The sequence below is a fragment of the Maniola hyperantus genome, chromosome 7, assembly GCF_902806685.2.
Source record: "Maniola hyperantus chromosome 7, iAphHyp1.2, whole genome shotgun sequence".
NCBI lineage: Eukaryota > Metazoa > Arthropoda > Insecta > Lepidoptera > Nymphalidae > Maniola > Maniola hyperantus.
This window is the reverse complement of record NC_048542.1, coordinates 2,936,263-2,957,220: the sequence shown is the minus strand read 5'-3', so window position 1 is coordinate 2,957,220 and position 20,958 is coordinate 2,936,263. Positions and strand designations below refer to the sequence as shown.

Below are 20,958 nucleotides of genomic sequence, written 5' to 3'. Positions count from 1 at the left end.
CTCTCTAGAGAACCTACTTTATGCGAGTTATTCGAGAACATCATAAGAATTCATTTTAGTTAATAAAAATGTAAAAAAAAAAACAATCTATTAAATACCCCTACCCAGTTGGTTGGCTGGCTGGTTTGCTTGCTGGCTTCCAGGAGGGGGGATGCGTAAACGCATTTCCCAGCGTTAAAAAAAACAAGTGCGTGGCGGGCCACGCGCAGTGTAGGGTTCCGTAGTCACAATCCTCGAAAAACAGATATAACTACTTAACCTGTGAACTCTACTTAGCTATGATAGTTTTCCTTTAAAATTGATTTTTTTTAAAGAATATTAGCCATGTTAAATGACTAATATTCCCCTTTCCTCTCCAATCCGTGGTCAGGCTTGTGCTAGGAGTAGGTACGACAATAGTGCAACGGGCGGGGTTTGAACCGTCGACCTTTCGGTTTTCAGTCCACTCCTTTACCGGCTGAGCTATTGACGCGCACAAACTATTATATATACTACTGCTGTAAATTTTTTCACGTTCCTATATACTACCATTTGGCTGATAGAGGGGGGGACACTTGATTCTAATAAAAATTAAAAATTAGCACTTTAAAACATCATATTTTACAAACGGATCTAGAAATCGAAAAATGATGTTACCACACCCACAGTATTTTTAAAAGACCTATTCAACGATACCCTATGAGGTAGGCGAGAAAATAAAATTCATCCCCACTTTACATGTAGGTAGGGGAGCTACCCAAAAAAAAATATTTTACAAAATTTTATTTCACCACTTTGTCGGCGTGATTAATATTTATACCCATGCCAAATTACAGATTTCTAGCACTAATATTCTTTGAGATTAGAATAGAATAGAATAGAATAGAATGTTTTTTTATTCATGTAAACTTTTTACAAGTGCTTATGAATAGTCAGGTAGTTTTAATTTACCATTTAACCGAGGACGGACGGACAGACAGACGGACGGACATGGTGAAACTATACGGGTTCCTTGTTTACTACGGAACCCTAAAAAAGATGTGATGTCAGGCTATTTAGCGTGGAATCCAAGGAGTATAGGTTTCATTAAACCTGCCCAAATAAAAGCTAAGGTGTGTGCTACAGACGTGGTATGGTTTGGACTTTGGAGAAATGATGACCAATTGACAAATAGCACAGGAGCATGTTCTGAGGCAATTCTTGCAAAAGACCTATGTCCAGCAGAAGACGTCTATCGATTAAAACGACGAAAGGTTTTATGTCACACTTAAGTATAATGCTCGGCTAATAACTTGAACATTAAACGGTTAGTGGCGAATCCTGGAAGCAAGGATCAACTTATCAACCAATGGCGTGCACCCGCGCCGACTGATCGACCAATTGCGTGCCAATTCCTCCATTCGCCAGCCAATCCCGTCAATGTTCAAGTTGTTTGCTTCGCACTGTAACACGTATTCTCATTTCTTTCTCATGGGATTTACGATTCTTCGGGAAACTACTGTACTGTAATGTGTTTAGGAGGTCAGGGCAAAATAATACATCCATACAAAAATGTTTGGATATCCACAGCATGCCCACATCCAAATAATGAAAGATCTACGAAATCAATAAAAAAAATCATTTCATCAAAACCTCTGAAGAACTATGTCTGAAGAACCATCAAGATCCGCACGTTTTGTATATTCTACAGCAACGCAGAAAGAACATCAAAATCAAATCCAAAAACCTACTGGCACTAATACTAAGAGATTCTTCCTTTGACTCTTTTTCACCGAATGCTCGTTCTTAAATCCATAAGAGCACTAGCGGTTATGACACCATGTCTCCTCTGGTTCCCAAAACCATATCCATCTCCACCGATGGTTATGGTGGAGAAAGAGGTGGAGTTCCTCCTTTGCTGAACGCTTTTTTTACCCCCACTCATATACCCGTTGTCAGAAGGACTCTGTCTTGACACTGGTTGGAAATAATCTCCATGGCAGTTCTCCATCCATGCTTGGTGGTCTCGTGTTTCAAACAATTTGGTAGCTTTCAGAGGTTTCCCAATAGTCTGGTCGGAACGGAACTCTTTGAGTGGTTTCTCGACCGATTTTGGCTTCGGTCTAATTTTCTGGTCGGCTGACACGCTCAAGTATTTTGTTGACTTGGTATAAGATTTGACGAGGTCTGAAGTTTCTTGGAAACTTTTGCTTTTGGTAGTGGCTGCGAGAGTTTGGGATTTGCTGTTGAAGAAACAAGTGGAGATTATTAGTTAAAAAATTGGGTCCTGTCATGTTAGAATAATATTATGCTACGTGATATTAACAGCAAGGTATTATTTGCAAATTGAAATCAAATGCTTAGCAATCTTAAAGACTTTTTGATGAGCTCCCTGACGCATTATAAGTCTCGGGTTCTCTGGATTTTGGGTCTGGTCTGGTTTCGGGGAAGGCTGTGATTAATGTTTACTAAAATACCAGCAAAGACTGGTGTTGGCCAAAGAATTTAGCGTTCCTGAATAATGGGGCGTAGAAACCGATAATGGGTACGTATGGGTTTAATTAAAACTGTCATACGCCTTCCAAGTAAGCCCGCTTTCATCTTAGACCGCATCACCCCTTACCACGAGGTAAGTCAAGGGTGAACCTGTCAGAAGAACCTTACCTGGAATGTGGTTTTCTCAATTGACTGGTGTGGTTCTGGAATCCTTTGGCCATGATACTGTATAGTTTGTTCCTGTAGTCATCCACTGACATCTGTTTGTCGTCGCGAAGTGGCAGGAGGACGTCGGAAGGTAGGATTGGCTCGTCTTTTTCGCGATGGAATCTAGAAAGAGATGGAATAAAATTATTCCACACTTCATAAGGTACCGTATTTCCAGAAAAAAAGGGAACCCTTATAGGATTACTTCGTTGTCTGTCTGTCTATCCGTCTGTCCCTTGAAATCCAGGGTACCTACTTCCCGTTGACCTAGAATTACAAGCAATACAGCCGTTTGGAGCGATTGAATGTCAGGAACTGGTGGACCAAGTCTGTCGCATCACAAGGCACACAATAGAGCACTATATTAAGAGATTAGATGCTACATGCTCCTTGATCAGAAAGGCACCACACTGCTGATAAGTCTGGAAGATGATATATAAAATTACATACTTGGCAACGTATTCGTGATGCAAAGCCCGCTCAGCACTCAGCCGTTTGGCGGGGTTGAACACCAGGAGCCGGTGGACCAAGTCTGCCGCATCTCGAGGGGCGCAGGAGACCATCGCGTTGAGAGATGCTCCTCCTCCGTTTGATGCTGCTTGCTCTCTGATCAGAGAAGAACCATAACCGCTACAGACTGCTGCTATGTCTGCAAGAGGATGGTGGTAACTTGAACTAGATGGAAATGTCAGTGGAAATATCTGTAAATCTCAGTGGATCGTAAACCAAGGTAAACAAGAGAATAATGTTATTCTTCAGAAAACATAAAATTTTTGTTCAATGTTGAGAAACTACTTAGAATCTTCAAAAGATACTTGGGCATTTTTATTGGAACCTTCAAGCTAAGTACTAGTAAATAGTAGTATAAGAAGTAGTATTTTAAAAAGCAAGAATCATCAAGAAAATAATAGACGACAGCAGAAATCCTAAATGATCGTTTGAATTGAAAGGGATCCTTAGGAAATCTAATAAAGAGTAATAAGTATCAAGAGAACATCGAAGATCACAGCAGAACATGATGCATAGAGCTGTAATGACAAAAGCACAAACCTTCAGAAGATGGTCGTGGCAGGGCAGCCATGATCCTCTCGATCTGGTTGACGGTAGACGAGCCCGGGAACAAGGGCTTGCCGACCAGCATCTCTCCTAAGATGCATCCGAGGGACCACATGTCTATGCCCTTGGTGTAGCTGGGAGGAAGGAAAATTTATGAATGACTAGCCTATGTCACTCTCCAGGTGTAATTATACCAATGCAAAAAAACACGTCGATCCGTTGCGACGTGATTGAAGGACACACCAGCAAACAAACACACTTTCGCTGGGTAGTGATTCTCTAGAACAGATTCATTGCGTGATTGTATAGGTGTGGTCGGATGACATCAGACGAGTCGCAGCGAGCAGGAGCAGGCGGCGTAAGACCGTGGCGCGTGGAAGTCCCCACAAGAGACCTATGTCCAGCAGTGGACGTTTATCGGTTGATGATGATGATGATAGGTGGCGTTGTCTCTTCTTTATCCATTTATGAAAAGGCTTGCGTCAGTAAAATCAAAAAGCATGTAGTTTTAGGCTGCGCCGAAAATACTTGCTTCGCGCTATGCATTTTTTGGCCTTGGATACCTTTAAACTTAAAGAGCAGTTTTTATTGTAGGCGGAACTGAAGATAATACAAACAAGCTTCTGAAGGCAGAACCTACATAGCTGATGGAACAACTAGGGATAGCGGAGGAAGTGAAAATCCTGCTCAAAATCCAGGTTTCGTCAGATGGAAAGTTCAGTTGTTGCTACCATTCTACCTGTAGGTTGTAAATATTACTAAAAAAAACTTCATCAGTACTTTTTTTTGAAAAACTAAACAGGTTCTTCAGAGGTTCCTGGTAAACGTGTTTTATTACTGTTTTTAATACTGTCTCATCTCTTAGGTATTCAACTGAAAAACGCTAGAAAATATAATAAAGGTAGAATCTTCTTACCTCTTGCTAGCAATGAGTATTTCAGGCGCTCGATACCATCGCGTGGCCACATAATCAGTGAGGCAAGGGTCAGCGCCGTCCTCACCGCCAGAATACATGGACGACACTGATCTAGCCAGACCAAAGTCTGCTATCTTAACCCTGAAAAAATTATTATGGCGATGTGGGATTGAAGTACACGGGTACATCTCTAAGACGCGTTGCGGGCGACTGACGGGGCGGCGCACAGGAGCCAGCCGCCCGAGCGCAAATTTGTTGCAATTTTTTTTATAAATATTTAAGATATTTAAAATTTTATGTGCTCTGTTACCATAAAATAATACCATAATCCCTTAGTGCATTAAACGTTGAACGTAAATACGAAATTTGATTAAAAATTGGTTTTATATCAACCGAATAAAACTGGTTTTTCTTCTAATGGTCGTGTAAAATATTGTATTTTGGGGAAACTTCGCGGTTTTTTTTTGTATCGAGCCAAAAAATAAATAGAGAGGAGAACTGAGAGGTTGAATTTCTTAATGTCCATAATCAACCCATCGCCAGCCCAGTACTGAACACGGGTCTCCTCTCAAAATAAGAGGGGTTTAGGTCACCACCACGCAGACTAAGTGCGGATTGGCAGACTTCTTATGCTTTGGAACATTGCGAAAAACTTTTAGCTATACAAGTTTCTACACGATGTTTCCTTCACCGTTGAAAAAAGAGTTACAGCTATAGTACGCGACAGGATGAGATGGAGCAGCATTGTCCAAGGTGCAGATAGCCCTAACGATTGCCAACCTCCGATAGGAGACGGCATTTCAAGACAAAGAAGTAATGTCTAATTTGAAGACTGATGTTTGCATGACATAGACCAGTAAATAGAGCATTTAACCTCGCACTAAATTTCCGATCCAAATTTTTTTTTAGGTAAAGGGTCACTTGCTGACCATAAAATCACAAAATGCTGACAGATCCAGGTGGAGCTTCGATCGCTATCTTGAGGGAAAGTTTTTGGCTGATATCTCGGAAACTATCCGCTTAAGGGCAAAAATTACATAAATTATTATTGTAGAAAATAAAATTTCGCATTTTTTGTTTCCTATAAACTTTTTTGTAAAATTTACCGTTTACGATTTATGGCCGATTGAATGAACCGGTTTTTCTATTTCGGTCGATAACTTTTCAAATATTGAAAAAACCGGTGCTTTATTTACTGCTTTATTTAAGTATGGGGGTAATCAATCACTCTTCACTCGTGAATCATGTCTAATGAACGCCACATCTTAAACGCTTTTTTATTTTTATTGTTATTGCGAAACATAGCAATGATGAGGTCTAGGTTGGAGCGCGCTTGTATAAAACAAGAGACTTACCTACAAGCGCTATCAATAAGCACATTACTAGGTTTCTGGTCCCTATGTATCACGTTCCCCGAGTGTATATACTTGGTGGCCTTCAGCATCTGGTACATGATGTACCGCTTGTGGACGTCTTTGAGTATGTTGCCGCGTTTGATCACATTGTGGAGGTCCGTCTCCATGTATTCGAAGCCGAGGTAGATGTCGCGGTTGTTGAGGGCCCTGGAATTTAAAAGTTCCCTCTTTAATTAATTAATTTCATCATCATCATCATCATCAACCAATAGACGTCCACAGCTGGACATAGGTCTCTTATAGGGACTTCCACACGCCACCAACTACACTACAGAACTAGAGTAACCGACATAGCTCAACGGGTTGCGAAGCTGAAGTGGGAATGGGCAGGGCACCTAGTTCGTACAACCGATAGACGTTGGGGTCCCAAGGTGCTGGAATGGCGACCTCGCACCGGACGACGCAGCGTTGGAAGACCCCCCACTAGGTGGACGGACAACCTCAGACGAGTCGCAGGGAGCCGCTGGATCCAGGCGGCGCAAGACCGTGGCGTTTAATTCTTTAAAAATTAATAAATAATAAATTAATTTATAAATATTAAATATATATTATAAATAGTTAATTAATAAATAATAAATTAATTTAATTCTTTAAATATATGCCGGCCGCATTTTTAGTCCTCCGTACCTAAAGGGTAAAACAATAAATAAAAAAAATAATAATCTTTTTTATTCGAATAAACTTTTAAAAGTACTTTCGAATAGTCGGATGCATCTACCACTGGTTCGGAATGCCTAAAACGGAGCCTAATGTCACTCTGCTGTCTGTCTGTCTACGTGGTGCTCTAGCTCGTAGACGAAATGTTACCTACTGTAGTTACCTACTGAAGTTTTGGTATTTAGTGTAGAACATTGACCCAAAACCGATTATTGAATTAGAAATGATTATTGATCATCATCACCACTATATCTTACAAATCTAACATCTGACTATCAAAAAGAGTAATTTATTACCTACTAGATAATGCCCGCGACTTCGTCCGCGTGGATTCACGTTTTCTAAAAATCCCGTGGGAACTCTTTGATTTTCCGGGATAAAAAGTATCCTAGCCTATGTCCTTCCCCGAGATATAAGCTACCTCTGTACCAAATTTCATCAAAATCGGTTAAGCTGTTGGGCCGTGAAAAGCTAGCAGACAGACAGATAGACAGACACACTTTCGCATTTATAATATTAGTATGGATTTGTTCACGTATCGCTTTCAAGAAACTTTTTGTTGTTACAATTCGTAAGTATCTTAGTATTGTCTATCTAGGTAGGTACATTTTTAAAGCAACGAACTTTTGAAGAATGTCAGGCAGGTCGCAATAAATTCGTCCGGGCTCGGTATGGCATTTAAGAATTTATGATAATTTCCGAGATGACAGATAAAATATATCCCGGGGCCGATGGCATGGCATGATAAAACAATATCAACTATCAAGCATTGATGGAATCCGTGTCAAGGACGTTGTAGTGCCGTGTACCTATTGCACATTATATTATGCCGAGATGGTGCACTGGTAAGAGCGCGTAAGTTCTTAGAAAGGGTCGCAGGCTTAATCAAATGTCAAGCATCAATGCTTGAAGACCAAAGTCTTGTATGTTGCCACTGACTTATGGATCCGAGACATGGTCGCTAACTATGGGCCTCATATAAAAACTGACAGTAACCAAGCGGGTGATGAGCTTTGAAGTTTTTCTACGTGATCAAATCTGAAAGGACTAACCGACATAGCTCTACAAGTTGCAAAGCTTAAGTGGCAATGGACACAGGACAGGGCACATGATTCGAAAAACCGATGGACATTGGGTGGGGTCTCAAGGTGTTAGAATGGCGACCTTGCACCGGAAAGCGCAGCGTTGGAAGACCTTCCATTAGGGAGACAGACGACATCAAACGAATTACAAGGTGCCGCTGAATTCAGGTAGCGCAAGATCGTGGCGTGTGGAAGTCCTTACAAGAAACCTATGCCTAGCAGTGGTTGATAATGATGATGACATTTATATGACAACAAGACCGGTGACGTGGCATTTCTCTTCCATAGATCAAATAATATGAGGGTAGTTGTACAAGGGAACGGGCGCGGCATCGATCGATAGTAGAATAAGATAAATCATCTATATTTTTATTCAGATAGGTACAAGTTAGCCCTTGACTGCAATCTCACCTGGGGGTAAGTGACGATGCAGTCTAAGGTGGAAGCGGGCTAACCTGGAAAGGGTATGGCAGTTTTCTTTGGTTTCTACACGGCATGGTACCGAAACGCTAAATCGCTTGGCGGCATGGCTTTGGCGGTAGGGTGGTAACTAGCCACGGCCGAAGCCTCCCACCAGACCAGTCCTGACATTTAGAAATTATAAAATTCCAACCTCCTGCCAGCAATCGAACCCGGGAGCACTCACTAATAAGACCACAGCGCTTACCAGTGCGCCAGGGAGATAAGTACCTATATCTATCGATACCTATTTATTGATTCCTCAAGCTATGAGATTATGAAATATCAAATAACAGAATGGCTTTCGGAATCGATGATGGATCGATTCTGCTGTCAATCGGTATCCAGATTCCGTCGATCATTCAATGCATCAACCAAACCACTCTATCAAAATCAATGTGGTAAAATATATTTCAGAATCTTCCCAAAAACTTTTTCTCCCAGTTCCTCCTTCACCTTTTTATTATAGTACCGCAAGGCATCGTCAAGAGCACCCGTGCGTAGTCGAAATTCCATGAACATGTACCTACGAAGGGATTTGCCTCCTCGTTTCTAATTCGAACTGCTGTATATGGATCCGACATCAGTTTCCCTTTCACTATTAATTTTAGGTACCTTCAAGTCAAGAGTGAATAGGAATCTTCTAGGCAAGCGCGCTCCATCAAGCTGCAAAATATCATCTATCAAAAAGGTCTTTGTAATTTGGATCTACGGATTTTGGAGCTTTGATCCAAAAATTAAACGTTCAAAAACAAAAAAGTAAATCTCACCTGTGTATGCTATGCAATTTAACGATGTTTGGATGATTTCTGAACGACTGTAAGAAGATGATCTCTCGGAAAGTGCGTTGAGCATCAGTCTGATTTCTAAACGCATCAAAAATCTTCTTTATGGCCACAACGTCTTTACTCTTCTTGTCTACTGCCTTCCACACGATACCGTACGCTCCTTTGCCCAGCCTTTTCTTAATATCAAACCTTTTTAAAATATGCTCATCAATCTCAGACATGTTCTTTTCCGGACTTTTTTTCAGTACTTTCTGTACATCTTTCTTTTTTTCATCCCGTTTCACGTGACCAACGTTTTGACTCATTTTCGAAAGCCCTTAGACTACTGGAAAACTTGCCTCTAAAATAATAATATTCGTGTTTAAACCCCATGCGAAATACTACTAGCCTCGAATATTATGCTAAATTGCCTAATTTGAATATCGTAGCATGATTGGAGCATGACTACCGAACCGAAATTTAAAATTATATCGATTATATTGTTTTGGTCCACCAAGCAACGAGCCTATGCCGAATTATTCTCATATTTTAAAAAAAGCATGTTTTTATAATAATTAAATAGGAAGGTACTTACAATTTAATATTTAATCATAAATACACTTACACGGGAAGCAAATGTTGGTCTTGTAAATCATTTTAAAAATGTTTTCAATAGAGAAATGTTGTATAATCAAAATATCACCACGTTTTGTTCCGAGACTGAATTCATTTGTTTACGGCGCCAAACAAATTGACCGTTGCCATGACAACCGCACTGTCCCCATAATGATGAGTGATGGCCTTTCAACAAATTAGGTTTGATCGATAAAACCAATTATTAAAAAATCGATTAAGATGATTTATTTTCAAAGCTGATTGATTTGACTTGATGGTTCAAACGTCGTGGGAAACGTTGATTGGTTTAAATAAAATATAATTAATAATCATAACCGTTTTAATTGATGTAACATTAATAGGTAACTTTAACGCTGAAATCTTAAACTTTAGTAATACTTGGAAATTGGAAATTGGCAATTTTATCTTTATAGATAAATCACTTTAGTGATATTCTCAAATTCCTTATATTTATAAAAGCACATGCCTACAGACGTCATAAATCATAATGTGCGTTTATAAAATATCACATAATATTATTCAACAAATGAATAAAGTTTAATTAAACAAGAACCTAACTATAAAGTTTCAAAATATAGTAAAAAAAATGTAAAATATTTGACTATTTTTAACAAAAGGCTACATAACTAAAACAAAATAATATTACATATATAAAAATATAAAACTTCACTTAAGTACCTAATCAGGTTTTTAGACCAACTAATGCTGGGACTAAGTAAGCACTAAATGCAATATTGTATAAAGGTCCCTAAAGCAATTATTGTTTCTGAACTACGCTTATTACTTAGGCATCACTGCACCAACTTATACACACCTTTTACAATATACATATAAAATAACAGGTACTACTTGAATATAAGTACACCCTAAAATAAGTCCCTACTACCTATGATATTTTTGTTATACTATGGAACGAGCGTTATTAACATTAGTACACACAGATGAGTTATATTTCGGAATATATTATTATCTAAGGGGCATCACACACGGCGACTATTTGTAGCGATACAGCCACGCGTATCTTGAATAGCTACCATTTATTTTTTAATCGTGAGTAGCACTACAGAATCATGGGTAAAGGTACATGGGCCAGTGGTGTGTGCGTGTGTGTGTGTGTGCGCGTGTGTGCCCACATTGCTGATCGGTGCATTACGATAGAACTTAGTCTATCAGTACATAGCCCACTTACACTGTAAACTTTGATTGGGACAAAGAGTGGGGCATGTCATCATGGATTGAACTATCTATACTGTATTGCAACTCTTTGACGGATGTATCACTGCAAAAAGTCGCATTGGGCATCTCCCTTAATTTGGAATCATTAAACTTTTTATTATGTAGGTAATGACTATGAGATTTAGATTTTAAAATTGAACTAGCACATAATTGATGAAAAATCTAAAAAGCCTTCTAAACTACAATGCAGTGAAGGCACACTCCATGGCAACGATATTTGTTGAGCTTTAAGGCATCGGAGGATGTATCTTTTTCTTTTCCTCTTCATCCATGCGGCCTTGATCAATTGAAGATGGGGTTGGCAATCCACAAGGTAACTCCAGCATATCTGACTCATGAGTCATAATATGCTCTGCTTCCACTGAAAAATATTGATAAAGATATTGTAATATTACCTAGGTAATAAATATTAAAGTCTGAGAAGTGCTTAGGTATACGATTTGGTAATTTTTTCAATCAATACAAAAGATACTTTAGGCCTGTTGGTCAGTTGGTATAGCACTCTCTGTACATAATCCCATACAAAAACAGAGAGAGCGCTATATCAACTTGATTGCATGGATGGAGAATAGGTACAGATGTACAAGATGATATACGGGAATCCGAATAGATTTAAGACAGGTTACCGAAATCTATTCGGATAGGTAAGTACAAGCGAAACAGACAGATAACTTGATTTTAAATGCGACTATAATTAATTAAGATAGGTAGGTACTCACTTCTAATACGGTGAACTTTGTTTCCATATGCAAGATCCAAATAATATAGATTTAAAAATGTAAGTGGCAATAATGGAAATAAGAAATATGCCCTTTTAGTGCGCCTGAACCTGTTGAAAGACCAAAATAGTATTAAATTGAAATATCAACAAAGGACAATAATTAAAAAACAAAAACACCAATCTAACTAGTTTATATTAAAATTATGAATTACATATTATAAATAAATAAAATAAAATTATGGTAAGTAAACACAATTATTAGTCATAAAATATTATGTCTAAATGATTCATATGACTTATTATTCATTAAATATGACTCAATGATTTTAATCTTAAATATATAAAAGGAAAAGTTGACTGACCGACTGACTGACTGATTGATCTATCAACGCACAGCTCAAACTACTGGACGGATCGGGCTGAAATTTGGAATGTAGATCGCTATTATAACGTATGTATCCGCTAAGGATTTTTGAAAATTCAACCCCTAAGGGGGTGAAATAGGGGTTTGAAATGTGTGTAGTCGGACAAAGTCGCAAGCATAAGCTAGTATAATCATAAAAATATCATAACATTAAATTAATAATACACTATTCTCAAATATAGGGCTACAGCAAGGAAATCTCACCCTGTAAATAAACCTGTAGCTGCTGCAAATGAAAATGCTGTGGTCCAAAGGAATAAATCTCTACTCTTAGCTATTTCTATAGCTTTTTGTCTTTCAGCCATTTGATGTCTCATCTGAATTTGTCTTTCCATCTAAGAAAATAGACATTTTATGAGTGTGAACAGTAAATTAGTTTCTTAAATTCTTAGCTTGAATTAATAAAAATATCATGATTGTGCAATTACTTACTGCAATTTCGTTAAGATTCTGTAGGAATTTCTCATTGTTTCTGTACTGTTCTTCCAAATTGATTGACAAATTACTCCCCATTTCACAAAGCTACAAAAGAGCCTTTTTTATTTTTTACAAAATTGGACTTCGGTAGTTTCTGTCTACTAGCAATTAAAACAACACCCTATATATTTTTTTTAATCTTTGACAGTTCATATCATTTGATTACGAATTTCATGTTCAATTCATATTTTTATAAACCCTATTGTGTAATAATTATTCTTGTTTTAATAATTAGGTTTTTCGGAATTTTAATGGATCTCAACTTGACAAGGATGTTTTATTTTTATGTTTACTTTATTTTATTGAATTGACATTAAAATCGTTTAGATATTGCTATAGATTTTGTGTAATAAAGCCATTTCATAGCCAGTTTTTCCAATGAATCATAATTTCAATATTATAAAAAATTAATCAACTGACACACGTATAAATACTTATTTTTTTGTTGGTAAGTTATGTTTAGTTAGTAGGTACCTAGAATAATATAATCAATCGATTTTGGTTTGTCATATCGATTAAACCATAGGTACTACACTACCATTCATTCATCCAAGTACACTACACTATTAATTTTGAAATGTCAAAGTCGAACTGTCAAATTAACAAGTGACAGACGTCATCCAACTTCGATTTTCGCATTTTCGCGCTTTTTGAAACTGAATCGCGTGTTTATTAAATGTGCAAGTAAATATTAATAATAACGTTTTAATTTACGTAAAATAAAATGGGTATTCTAGGCTTATCCAAGTTGATAGCAGACATTGCTCCTCAAGCAGTAAAGGAGATGGAAATTAAGAATTATTTTGGTGCGTAGAATGTGTTTTTAAATCGCTTGTTTTCTCGAGAGAAATTAAGTAGGTATTTATAATAAGAATCGTTGGATTTCAGGTAGAAAAGTGGCCATCGATGCATCTATGAGCTTGTACCAGTTCTTAATAGCTGTGAGAAGTGAAGGTAAGTACTTAAAATATCATTTTGTTGTGGTTCATTATCTCAACCCATTGCCGGTCCAATACTGAGAGCAGGTATCTTTTTGTAAATAAATGGCCATGGGTACCAAAAGTATACCATGCTGGCCAAGTACGGATTGGTAGACTTCTCACATCTTTGATATTATTATGGAGAACTATTTGTTTTCCTTCACCATTAAAGCAAGTGATATTCAATTGCTTAAAATGCACATATTATATCTTCGAAAAACTAGAGGTATGTGCCCGAAATTTGTGTGTAATTTAGTTTATAGAATAAAAATTGTGAACACATCACCCTTACCTAAACATAGTTTATAAACGTTGCCTGATATGTCTATATTATTTTATGTAAGTTGTTTTCTAGAAATTAAAAAAGTACAGATTATTATTCATATGATTTTTGTAATATTGTAGGAGCTCAACTAACATCAGTAGACGGAGAGACCACCTCTCATTTAATGGGCACGTTCTACCGCACCATTCGACTGGTGGAGAACGGCATCAAGCCTGTGTATGTGTTTGATGGAAAGCCTCCGGAGATGAAGTCTCATCAGCTCAACAAGCGGGCCGAGAGGAGGGAGGAGGCCGAGAAAGAGTTGCAGAAGGCTACAGAGGCTGGTAAGAGAAAGCCATTTAGATTTTAAGCCTTAGCTCTCTCTGACTAGAAAACATTATCAAAACCTATATACCTTTTTTTAAATACTCGTGAGAAAAAAATTACTTATAAATTCAAAACTAATTTAATGGTAATGATTTTAATCAACAAATTATAAAATTTTACTTCTTACTTACTGCAATTAATTTGGAAATTTAAAAAAAATTGCTGTTTTTCTTGATTGTTCTGTCATAATTGAAAGGGTTTATTCATTTTTATCTACAGGTGACACAGCATCTATAGAGAAGTTCAACCGTCGTCTTGTGAAAGTGACTAAGCATCATGGTGAAGAGGCAAGGCAGCTTTTAAAACTCATGGGGGTGCCTGTTGTTGAAGCCCCCTGCGAGGCAGAGGCCCAGTGTGCTGCTCTGGTAACTATGACACAGTATGACACAATATGACAGAATAGAGAAGCTCAAATTTAGCTGTAAAATAATATTTGTAATTAATAACTTATAATATAATATATCAAAATATAATCAAACATTCTAAAACTTTTAAATACACTGCATGCTTCCTTCAAGTTGCAATGCAAGTTCTCATTGCTTTTGATAAAACAAAAAAAAATCTATTGCTTTGATTTTCATAGCTGTTCAGCACTTACATATCATCAGAGGATAAAATAATATATTCTGCAACATTTAAAAGAATCTATTTTAAAAAATTAACCAAAAAATGCTCCTTATTTTCGATTTTCATTTTGCGAACAATAAATTATTAAAATCTTTAGATGCATTTTGTAAAACTAACCAAATATTACTGATTCTGAGCACACCTAAATTTTAGAGTATTTGCATCCTCTTCTTACTAATGTAATATGAAAAGGACAGACACAGTTTGACAGTTATAAATTTAATTTAGAGCCTTCAAACCGCGTGACTTTAGCTGCCAGTCACGAGCCTTTTCTTTAAATTTGTAGTGTGCACTAAAATTTTGAGTCATCAAAAGTAAAATTCATGTTCATTTTTTCTTTTTCATGAAGGTAAAAGCAGGTAAAGTATACGCAGTAGCCACAGAAGACATGGACGCGCTGACATTCGGGGCTAACGTGCTGTTGCGCCACCTCACCTTCTCTGAAGCCAGAAAGATGCCCGTCCAGGAGTTCCACTTGAACAATGTGCTGAGCGGACTGGAGCTTAACCAGAAAGAGGTAATACCCACAGAAACCTCCTTTTGCAAAAGGCCAAGTGTGAGTTGGACTCGCACGCGAAAGGTTTCGTAACATCGCATATGAAGTAACACTTAATTCTATTTTTATATAACCACTTTACGGTTTTCAGATTTTTCCTTTTAGGGATGATTTATGCTAACATCTAGCGGGCACGAGTCGTGCCATGTACGAGGTGCGAACGAGGCACGAATTTAAAACATCAGGAACATTTTATATGAAGCAGTTTATGTTTCACCATGTGGCACCCGTGATGCCTCCGTGTCTCATCAACACGGACGCCACACCGTGAAATAAACTGCTCCATATAAAATGTTCGTGATTTTTGGAACTCCGTTTTGAAGTCCGCGCCTCGTACGTGGCAGTACTCGCGTCCGCCACGTGTTAGCATAAATCATCCCTTACTTGTGCTATAAGGCATTGCTACCTTCCAAATTTCATGATTCTAGGTCAACAGGAAGTATCCTATATAAAATTGACAAAATACAATAATATGACAAGAGGTTTGAAATTTATGTAGTCCACGCGGGCGAAGTCGCGAGCATAAGCTAGTTAATTTAAAAAATCATTGTTGTTTCTAGGATGAAATAAGTTTATTGTATGTGGGTATACTAGTTTCACGAGTTCCTCAATTTTGGTCCTCCTTCCCAGTTCATAGACCTATGCATCCTGCTTGGTTGCGACTACTGCGGGTCCATTCGAGGCATCGGGCCCAAACGAGCCATCGAGCTGATCCGCCAACATCGCTCCATCGAACAAGTGCTAGACAACATTGACACGAAGAAGTACCAGCCGCCAGAGAACTGGGGCTTCGAGGACGCGCGCAGGCTGTTTGTGGAGCCCGAGGTTGCGGATGCTAAGGATGTAGAGGTAAGTTCCGTGAAAAATGTTAGCTATGTGTAAAACAATGATACACAGGTAAGTTCTATCGAAAATATAGGGGTAAGTTGTATTAAAAGAGGGTATAGAGCTAAAGTTCTATAAAAAACGCTAAGTTCTACGAAAAACGCCAGATTCTATGATAAACACTAAATTTGACAAAAAACGCCGAGTTGTACGAAAAACTAAAATTTCTGTGAAGAACGCCAAGTTCTACGAAAAACGCCAATCTTACGAAAAACGCCAAGTTCTATGAAAAACGCCTCTACCTTTTCATACATAGAGTATTTATTTGGGTTATTAATGATTTATTATCCATATTATAAAAACGAAAGTGTGTTTGTTGGTTTGTCCTTCAATCATGTCGCAACAGAGCAACAGATCGACGTGACATAGACTACTTGTTACCCCAGAAAATCTAAAAGTTCACACGGGATTTTTAAAAAACCTAATTCCACGCGGACGAAGTCACGGGCATCAGCTAGTTATTTATTAATTCTGGAAAAACGCCAAGTTCTATGAAAAACGCCAAGTTCTATGAAAAACGCCAAGTTCTATGAAAAACGTCAAGTTCTATGAAAAACGCCAAGTTCTGTGAAAAACTTCAAGTTCTGTGAAAAACGTCAAGTTCTGTGAAAAACGTCAAGTTCTTTACATCTACTTTTTCTTACATATTGCAAATAGAGTATTTATGTAGGTTATCATATTAAAAAACGAGCTTTATTTCCATACATATTGCAAAAGGAGTATTTATTTAAGTTATCACTGGCTTTATTTCCAGCTGAAGTGGTGTGACCCCGATGAGGAAGGTCTGGTGAAGTTCCTGTGCGGAGACAAGCAGTTCAACGAGGACAGAGTCCGCAACGGCGCCAAGAAACTGATGAAAGCGCGCACCGGGACCACGCAGGGACGCCTTGATGGATTCTTTAAGGTTTTTTTTAGAATAGAATAGAATAGAATGTTTTTTTATTCATGTAAACTTTTTACAAGTACTTATGAATAGTCAGGTAGTTTTAATTTACCACTGGTTCGGAATGCCGTTCCTACCGAGAAGAACCAGCAAGAAATTCGGCGGTTGCTCTTTTTAATTTTTCAATTTACAATGTTATTATACCGTAGTATACAAGCCATTGCAGCCCCGTGCATTGCTGGAGCGAGTCAAATCCAAGCTTTTTTATCGTTTACATAGTCTGCGACTGTATAATATGCTTTTTTTAGGAGCATACTTTTAACATATCTTTTAAACTTGTGTAAAAGCAAGTCTAAAACTGCTTGTGGAATTTTATTATATAATATTACACTCATTCCCACAAATGACTTTCCCACCTTCCAGAGGCGGAGCGCAGGAGTAGCTAGCTTATTTCGGTTTCTAGTTTGCCTATCGTGAAATCAGAAACCCCCTGATATCTATATTTTTTAAGTTATAAGATTCTTTAAGAATGATTCATTTTTACTAGATGATGGCCGCCGCTTCGCCCGCTTGGATTTAGGTTTTCTATAAAACCCATGAGAACTCTTTGATTTTCCAGGATAAAAGTATCCTATGTCCTTCCACGGGATGTAGGCTAACTCTATAACATATTTCATCAAAATCGGTTGATTCGTTGGGCCGTGAAAAGCTAGCAAACAGACAGACAAACTCATTTTCGCATTTTATCGCAATTATTTAATTGAAAGAATAATTTAAGGGTAGATACCTACCCTTTTTTAAGTTTTTTTGTAACTACCTCTAGGTGTTATCAACTACACCGAATCCAAAGCGGAAAGCCGAAGAAGAGAAAAAGAATGCAAACAAAAAAACAAAAACCGGCGGCGGCAGAGGGAGGAAACCAAAATAAACTATAAAGTACTATTCACACTTGTCGGAAACCGATTTTGTGTCAAAATGTACTGCCACTGGAACATCAAACGACAAACGACAAGTGGGAACAGGGTGTTAGGTAAACCTTACTTTTGATATGACAATGAGGAAGTTTCAGGGCAACGTTCGATAAAATTTTCATAGATGGCGCTGAATACTGCCACCACTAAAGACTAAGTAATACCTATATCTAAATTATCTATGCTTTAGGTCAAGTCAATCCTTACGTTTCTTCACCGATGCAAAATTAATTAATTACTTCTATTATAGTTCATAGATTTTGTGGCGAAGAAACATAAGAAAAACTGCAGTGCACACTAGCTGTTACTCTTCATCTATGTCATTGATTGACACGACCTAAACATGAAAGCCTGGAAGAGATAGCTTTAGCGATAAGGCCGCCTTTGCATGCTACAGCTATTAGATTAAGATCCTGTATTGTGTTTTTTCAATGTTTACTTTGTGTTGTGTGCAATAAAGTGTAAAATAATAATAATAAAGCATAGATATATCCAGATAATAATAATAAAGCATAAATCATATAGATATAGGTATTAATTTTCGTTTTTAGTGGTGGTAGTAATTTAGCGGCATCTATGAAAATGTTATCGAACGTTGCTCTGAAACTTAATCATTAGAGCTAGCGCGCACCACGGTAAATTTTCGTAAGTTTTTTCCGCAAAATCTGTGAACTATAGGACTAAATAGAAGCGCGCGCACTGCGGAATTAATTCCGCATCGGATTTTGATAGATTTAAATTCAAATTTACGGATTTTAAAACGCATTGCAACTTACCGCGCTAGCTCTTATTGACACAGAGCAAATATGGCGAGAGTTTTCTCAAAATGTATGCATTATATTAAATTTTATTAGTTTTAATTATTAAGCGTTAAGAAAAGACAAGGCCCTTGTAACAGTTAAAATCCCATAATCCTGTTAAAAATGGTTACTGTTAATGACGTATTATGATCAATAATAATTATATAAAATTTAATTTGGGGAAAAAGGGATTTAATAGTTCTCGATTCTCGAAACGTAATTTTTCATATTTTTTTTTATAATTTCGTAGGATACTTAATTTAAAATGTTTGGTTTTTTTGGACGTTTATGGTATTTAAAGGATCTCAAATCGTAAATCTGCATTTTTTTAAATAATATTTTCGTAAAATATCTTTAATTAAAAATGTTAATTTGTTTGGAGGTTCATGGTATGACCGTTTGACACTACATGTTTATTATCTAGAATCTTGATTAAGTTTTATAATGTAAAAAGTGTCCCTAAAGGCCTGCGCAGACGACGGACTATTTTCGGGGTACATTTTCTCCGTCAAAATATATCGTCTACAACGCATCAATACAAAATACAATGCATCGATTTTTTTCAGAAAATATGTCCAATTAATCATTATTATTACTGTTTCATAACGCGGTGGTTACGACATCCGCCTCCTACTCGAGAGGTCCGTGGTTCGATCCTGGGCACGCACCTCTAACTTTTCGGAGTTATGTGTGTTTGAAACAATTAAATATCATTTGCCTTAATGGTGAAGGAAAACATCGTGAGGAACCATGCAGGTTTCTTACGATGTTTTCCTTCGCTTGAGATTTCTTCATAATGTGAGTGAAGTCTGGCCAGCGTGGTAGTCGATGGCCAAAACTCCTCTCATTCTGAGAGGAGACCTGTGCGCTGTAGTGAGCCGGTGACTGGTTGATCATGATGACTGTTTCATGGCTGTGATAATTTTTGAAATGCCTGCTTGAAACACGACTTTTTCACTTTTAAACCCTGTACCCGGAGTACAAGATTTTACGTCTCACCAAACGAAACCAAATTCGAGAGTCGAAATACTTCCGCGTTAAACTGGATCTTAAACGCCTTGTTTTAAAGCTCAAGTTTGTCTACACTTCTACAGCCAGCGCTCCAAGCGGAAACATTGCGAAATTAAAATCAGTGGCATTGAATATTTGACTTCAATTCAAGACTCTTTAGGTCCATTTTACTTTGATGTTATTGTGTTTCGACTCTCGAATTCTAGCAACGTTTGGTGAGACGTAAAATCTTGTACTACGGGTACAGTCAATTTGTTCTTGACATTTTATGTAATAATCGTTATAGTTTTTGTATATTTCTACAAATATTCAGTATTTGAAAAAAGTAAATATATAAGTAGGTATGCATATATAAGTACACAATCGATGATGTTGGAATCCCCTCGATATATTCTACGCACACGGGGTACTTTTGGTACGGGGTACCAAAAGTACCCCGTACAAAAGTCCCTCAAACAGGGCCTGACATCTACGAAAATAATACAACGTTCTAAGGCGCGTCAACGCACACAGTGGGTTTTAGTCCGCGTTAAGCGCTCGAGAGTTTGTTCGCTGATCAACAAGTGATCGCACACGTGTGCGTTGGGTCCGTGGCAAGTTCTTGGCGGACATTTTATCTACGCTTCGGGCGTTTTTGTCCTCCGCGGAAAAAAGTCCCTCGTCTGCGCAGGCCCTAATCAGCATTGAAGTCGCTGGATCGATGTGACGTAACATTCATTATATTTTGTAAATGTGAATAAACGAATAATGACGTTAAGTTACACTCATTTTTTTGTTTTACTTTTCCACCTAAACAACCTACCTATAAGTCCCGCAAATTGCTATTGCGCTGGAATCATGTCTCAATAATATCTTAATGACGTCATTTAGACGTCAGCCGAAATAAAAATATACCATCAGCTCGAAACTTCCGTCTAGTCCTGACGTCACTAAAATGGCGGCCACGCACATTAGCAATTTGCGGGACATACCACCACACAATTATGGCATTTCAGTGTTCTTTATGGGGGACTGTGGACCGATCTTTTGCTACTTTGTTCCCCTTTTAAAGTAATAAACACCTACTTCAATAAGAAAGCAAAACAC

At 37.7% G+C, this 20,958-nt stretch overlaps 3 protein-coding genes across 4 annotated transcripts in view; 1 reads left to right on the top strand and 2 right to left on the bottom strand.

Annotated features, from left to right (window-relative positions):
- The window catches only part of LOC117983663 (plasminogen receptor (KT)), a 174,094-nt gene extending 161,270 nt beyond the window's left edge, over window positions 1-12,824 (bottom strand). The window contains exons 1-4 of one of the 2 annotated variants that reach the window (XR_011236949.1): window positions 12,463-12,824; window positions 12,235-12,365; window positions 11,605-11,714; window positions 10,208-11,246 (exon numbers count right to left, since the gene is read on the bottom strand). Coding sequence is in view for 1 of the 2 variants with exons in the window: in XM_034970281.2 (XP_034826172.1) it covers window positions 11,113-11,246; window positions 11,605-11,714; window positions 12,235-12,365; window positions 12,463-12,543 (456 nt within the window). In the remaining variant the exon portion in view is untranslated. Of the gene's footprint in view, window positions 1-9,950; window positions 11,247-11,604; window positions 11,715-12,234; window positions 12,366-12,462 lie in introns of those variants that run through there. The other variant, XM_034970281.2, reaches the window with a different exon arrangement.
- Window positions 1,684-9,745, bottom strand: Erk7 (Extracellularly regulated kinase 7). Its single transcript, XM_034970274.2, has 8 exons — window positions 9,609-9,745; window positions 9,017-9,374; window positions 5,989-6,195; window positions 4,634-4,774; window positions 3,712-3,851; window positions 3,112-3,310; window positions 2,623-2,784; window positions 1,684-2,201 (listed from the first exon to the last, which is right to left on the bottom strand). The coding sequence occupies exons 2-8, from the start codon at window positions 9,337-9,339 to the stop codon at window positions 1,748-1,750; spliced, it is 1,626 nt and encodes a 541-aa protein (XP_034826165.1). The 5' UTR covers window positions 9,340-9,374; window positions 9,609-9,745; the 3' UTR covers window positions 1,684-1,747.
- Window positions 12,825-13,115: 291 nt separating the features above from the next.
- Window positions 13,116-20,639, top strand: Fen1 (flap endonuclease 1). Its single transcript, XM_034970277.2, has 8 exons — window positions 13,116-13,313; window positions 13,396-13,461; window positions 13,893-14,096; window positions 14,359-14,504; window positions 15,116-15,283; window positions 15,953-16,171; window positions 16,962-17,111; window positions 17,914-20,639. The coding sequence occupies exons 1-8, from the start codon at window positions 13,232-13,234 to the stop codon at window positions 18,016-18,018; spliced, it is 1,140 nt and encodes a 379-aa protein (XP_034826168.1). The 5' UTR covers window positions 13,116-13,231; the 3' UTR covers window positions 18,019-20,639.
- The last annotated feature ends 319 nt before the right edge of the window (window positions 20,640-20,958 follow it).

Coding starts and splice junctions, on each gene's coding strand:
- Erk7 (XM_034970274.2), bottom strand. CDS start 9,339: ATGAGTCAAAACGTTGGTCACGTGAAACGGGATGAAAAAAAGAAAGAT. Junction 6,196..9,016: donor AAATTGCATAGCATACACAG/GTGAGATTTACT, acceptor TTTAAATTCCAG/GGCCCTCAACAACCGCGACA. Junction 4,775..5,988: donor CTTATTGATAGCGCTTGTAG/GTAAGTCTCTTG, acceptor TAATTTTTTCAG/GGTTAAGATAGCAGACTTTG.
- Fen1 (XM_034970277.2), top strand. CDS start 13,232: ATGGGTATTCTAGGCTTATCCAAGTTGATAGCAGACATTGCTCCTCAA. Junction 14,097..14,358: donor GCAGAAGGCTACAGAGGCTG/GTAAGAGAAAGC, acceptor TTTTATCTACAG/GTGACACAGCATCTATAGAG. Junction 17,112..17,913: donor GCCTTGATGGATTCTTTAAG/GTTTTTTTTAGA, acceptor AACTACCTCTAG/GTGTTATCAACTACACCGAA.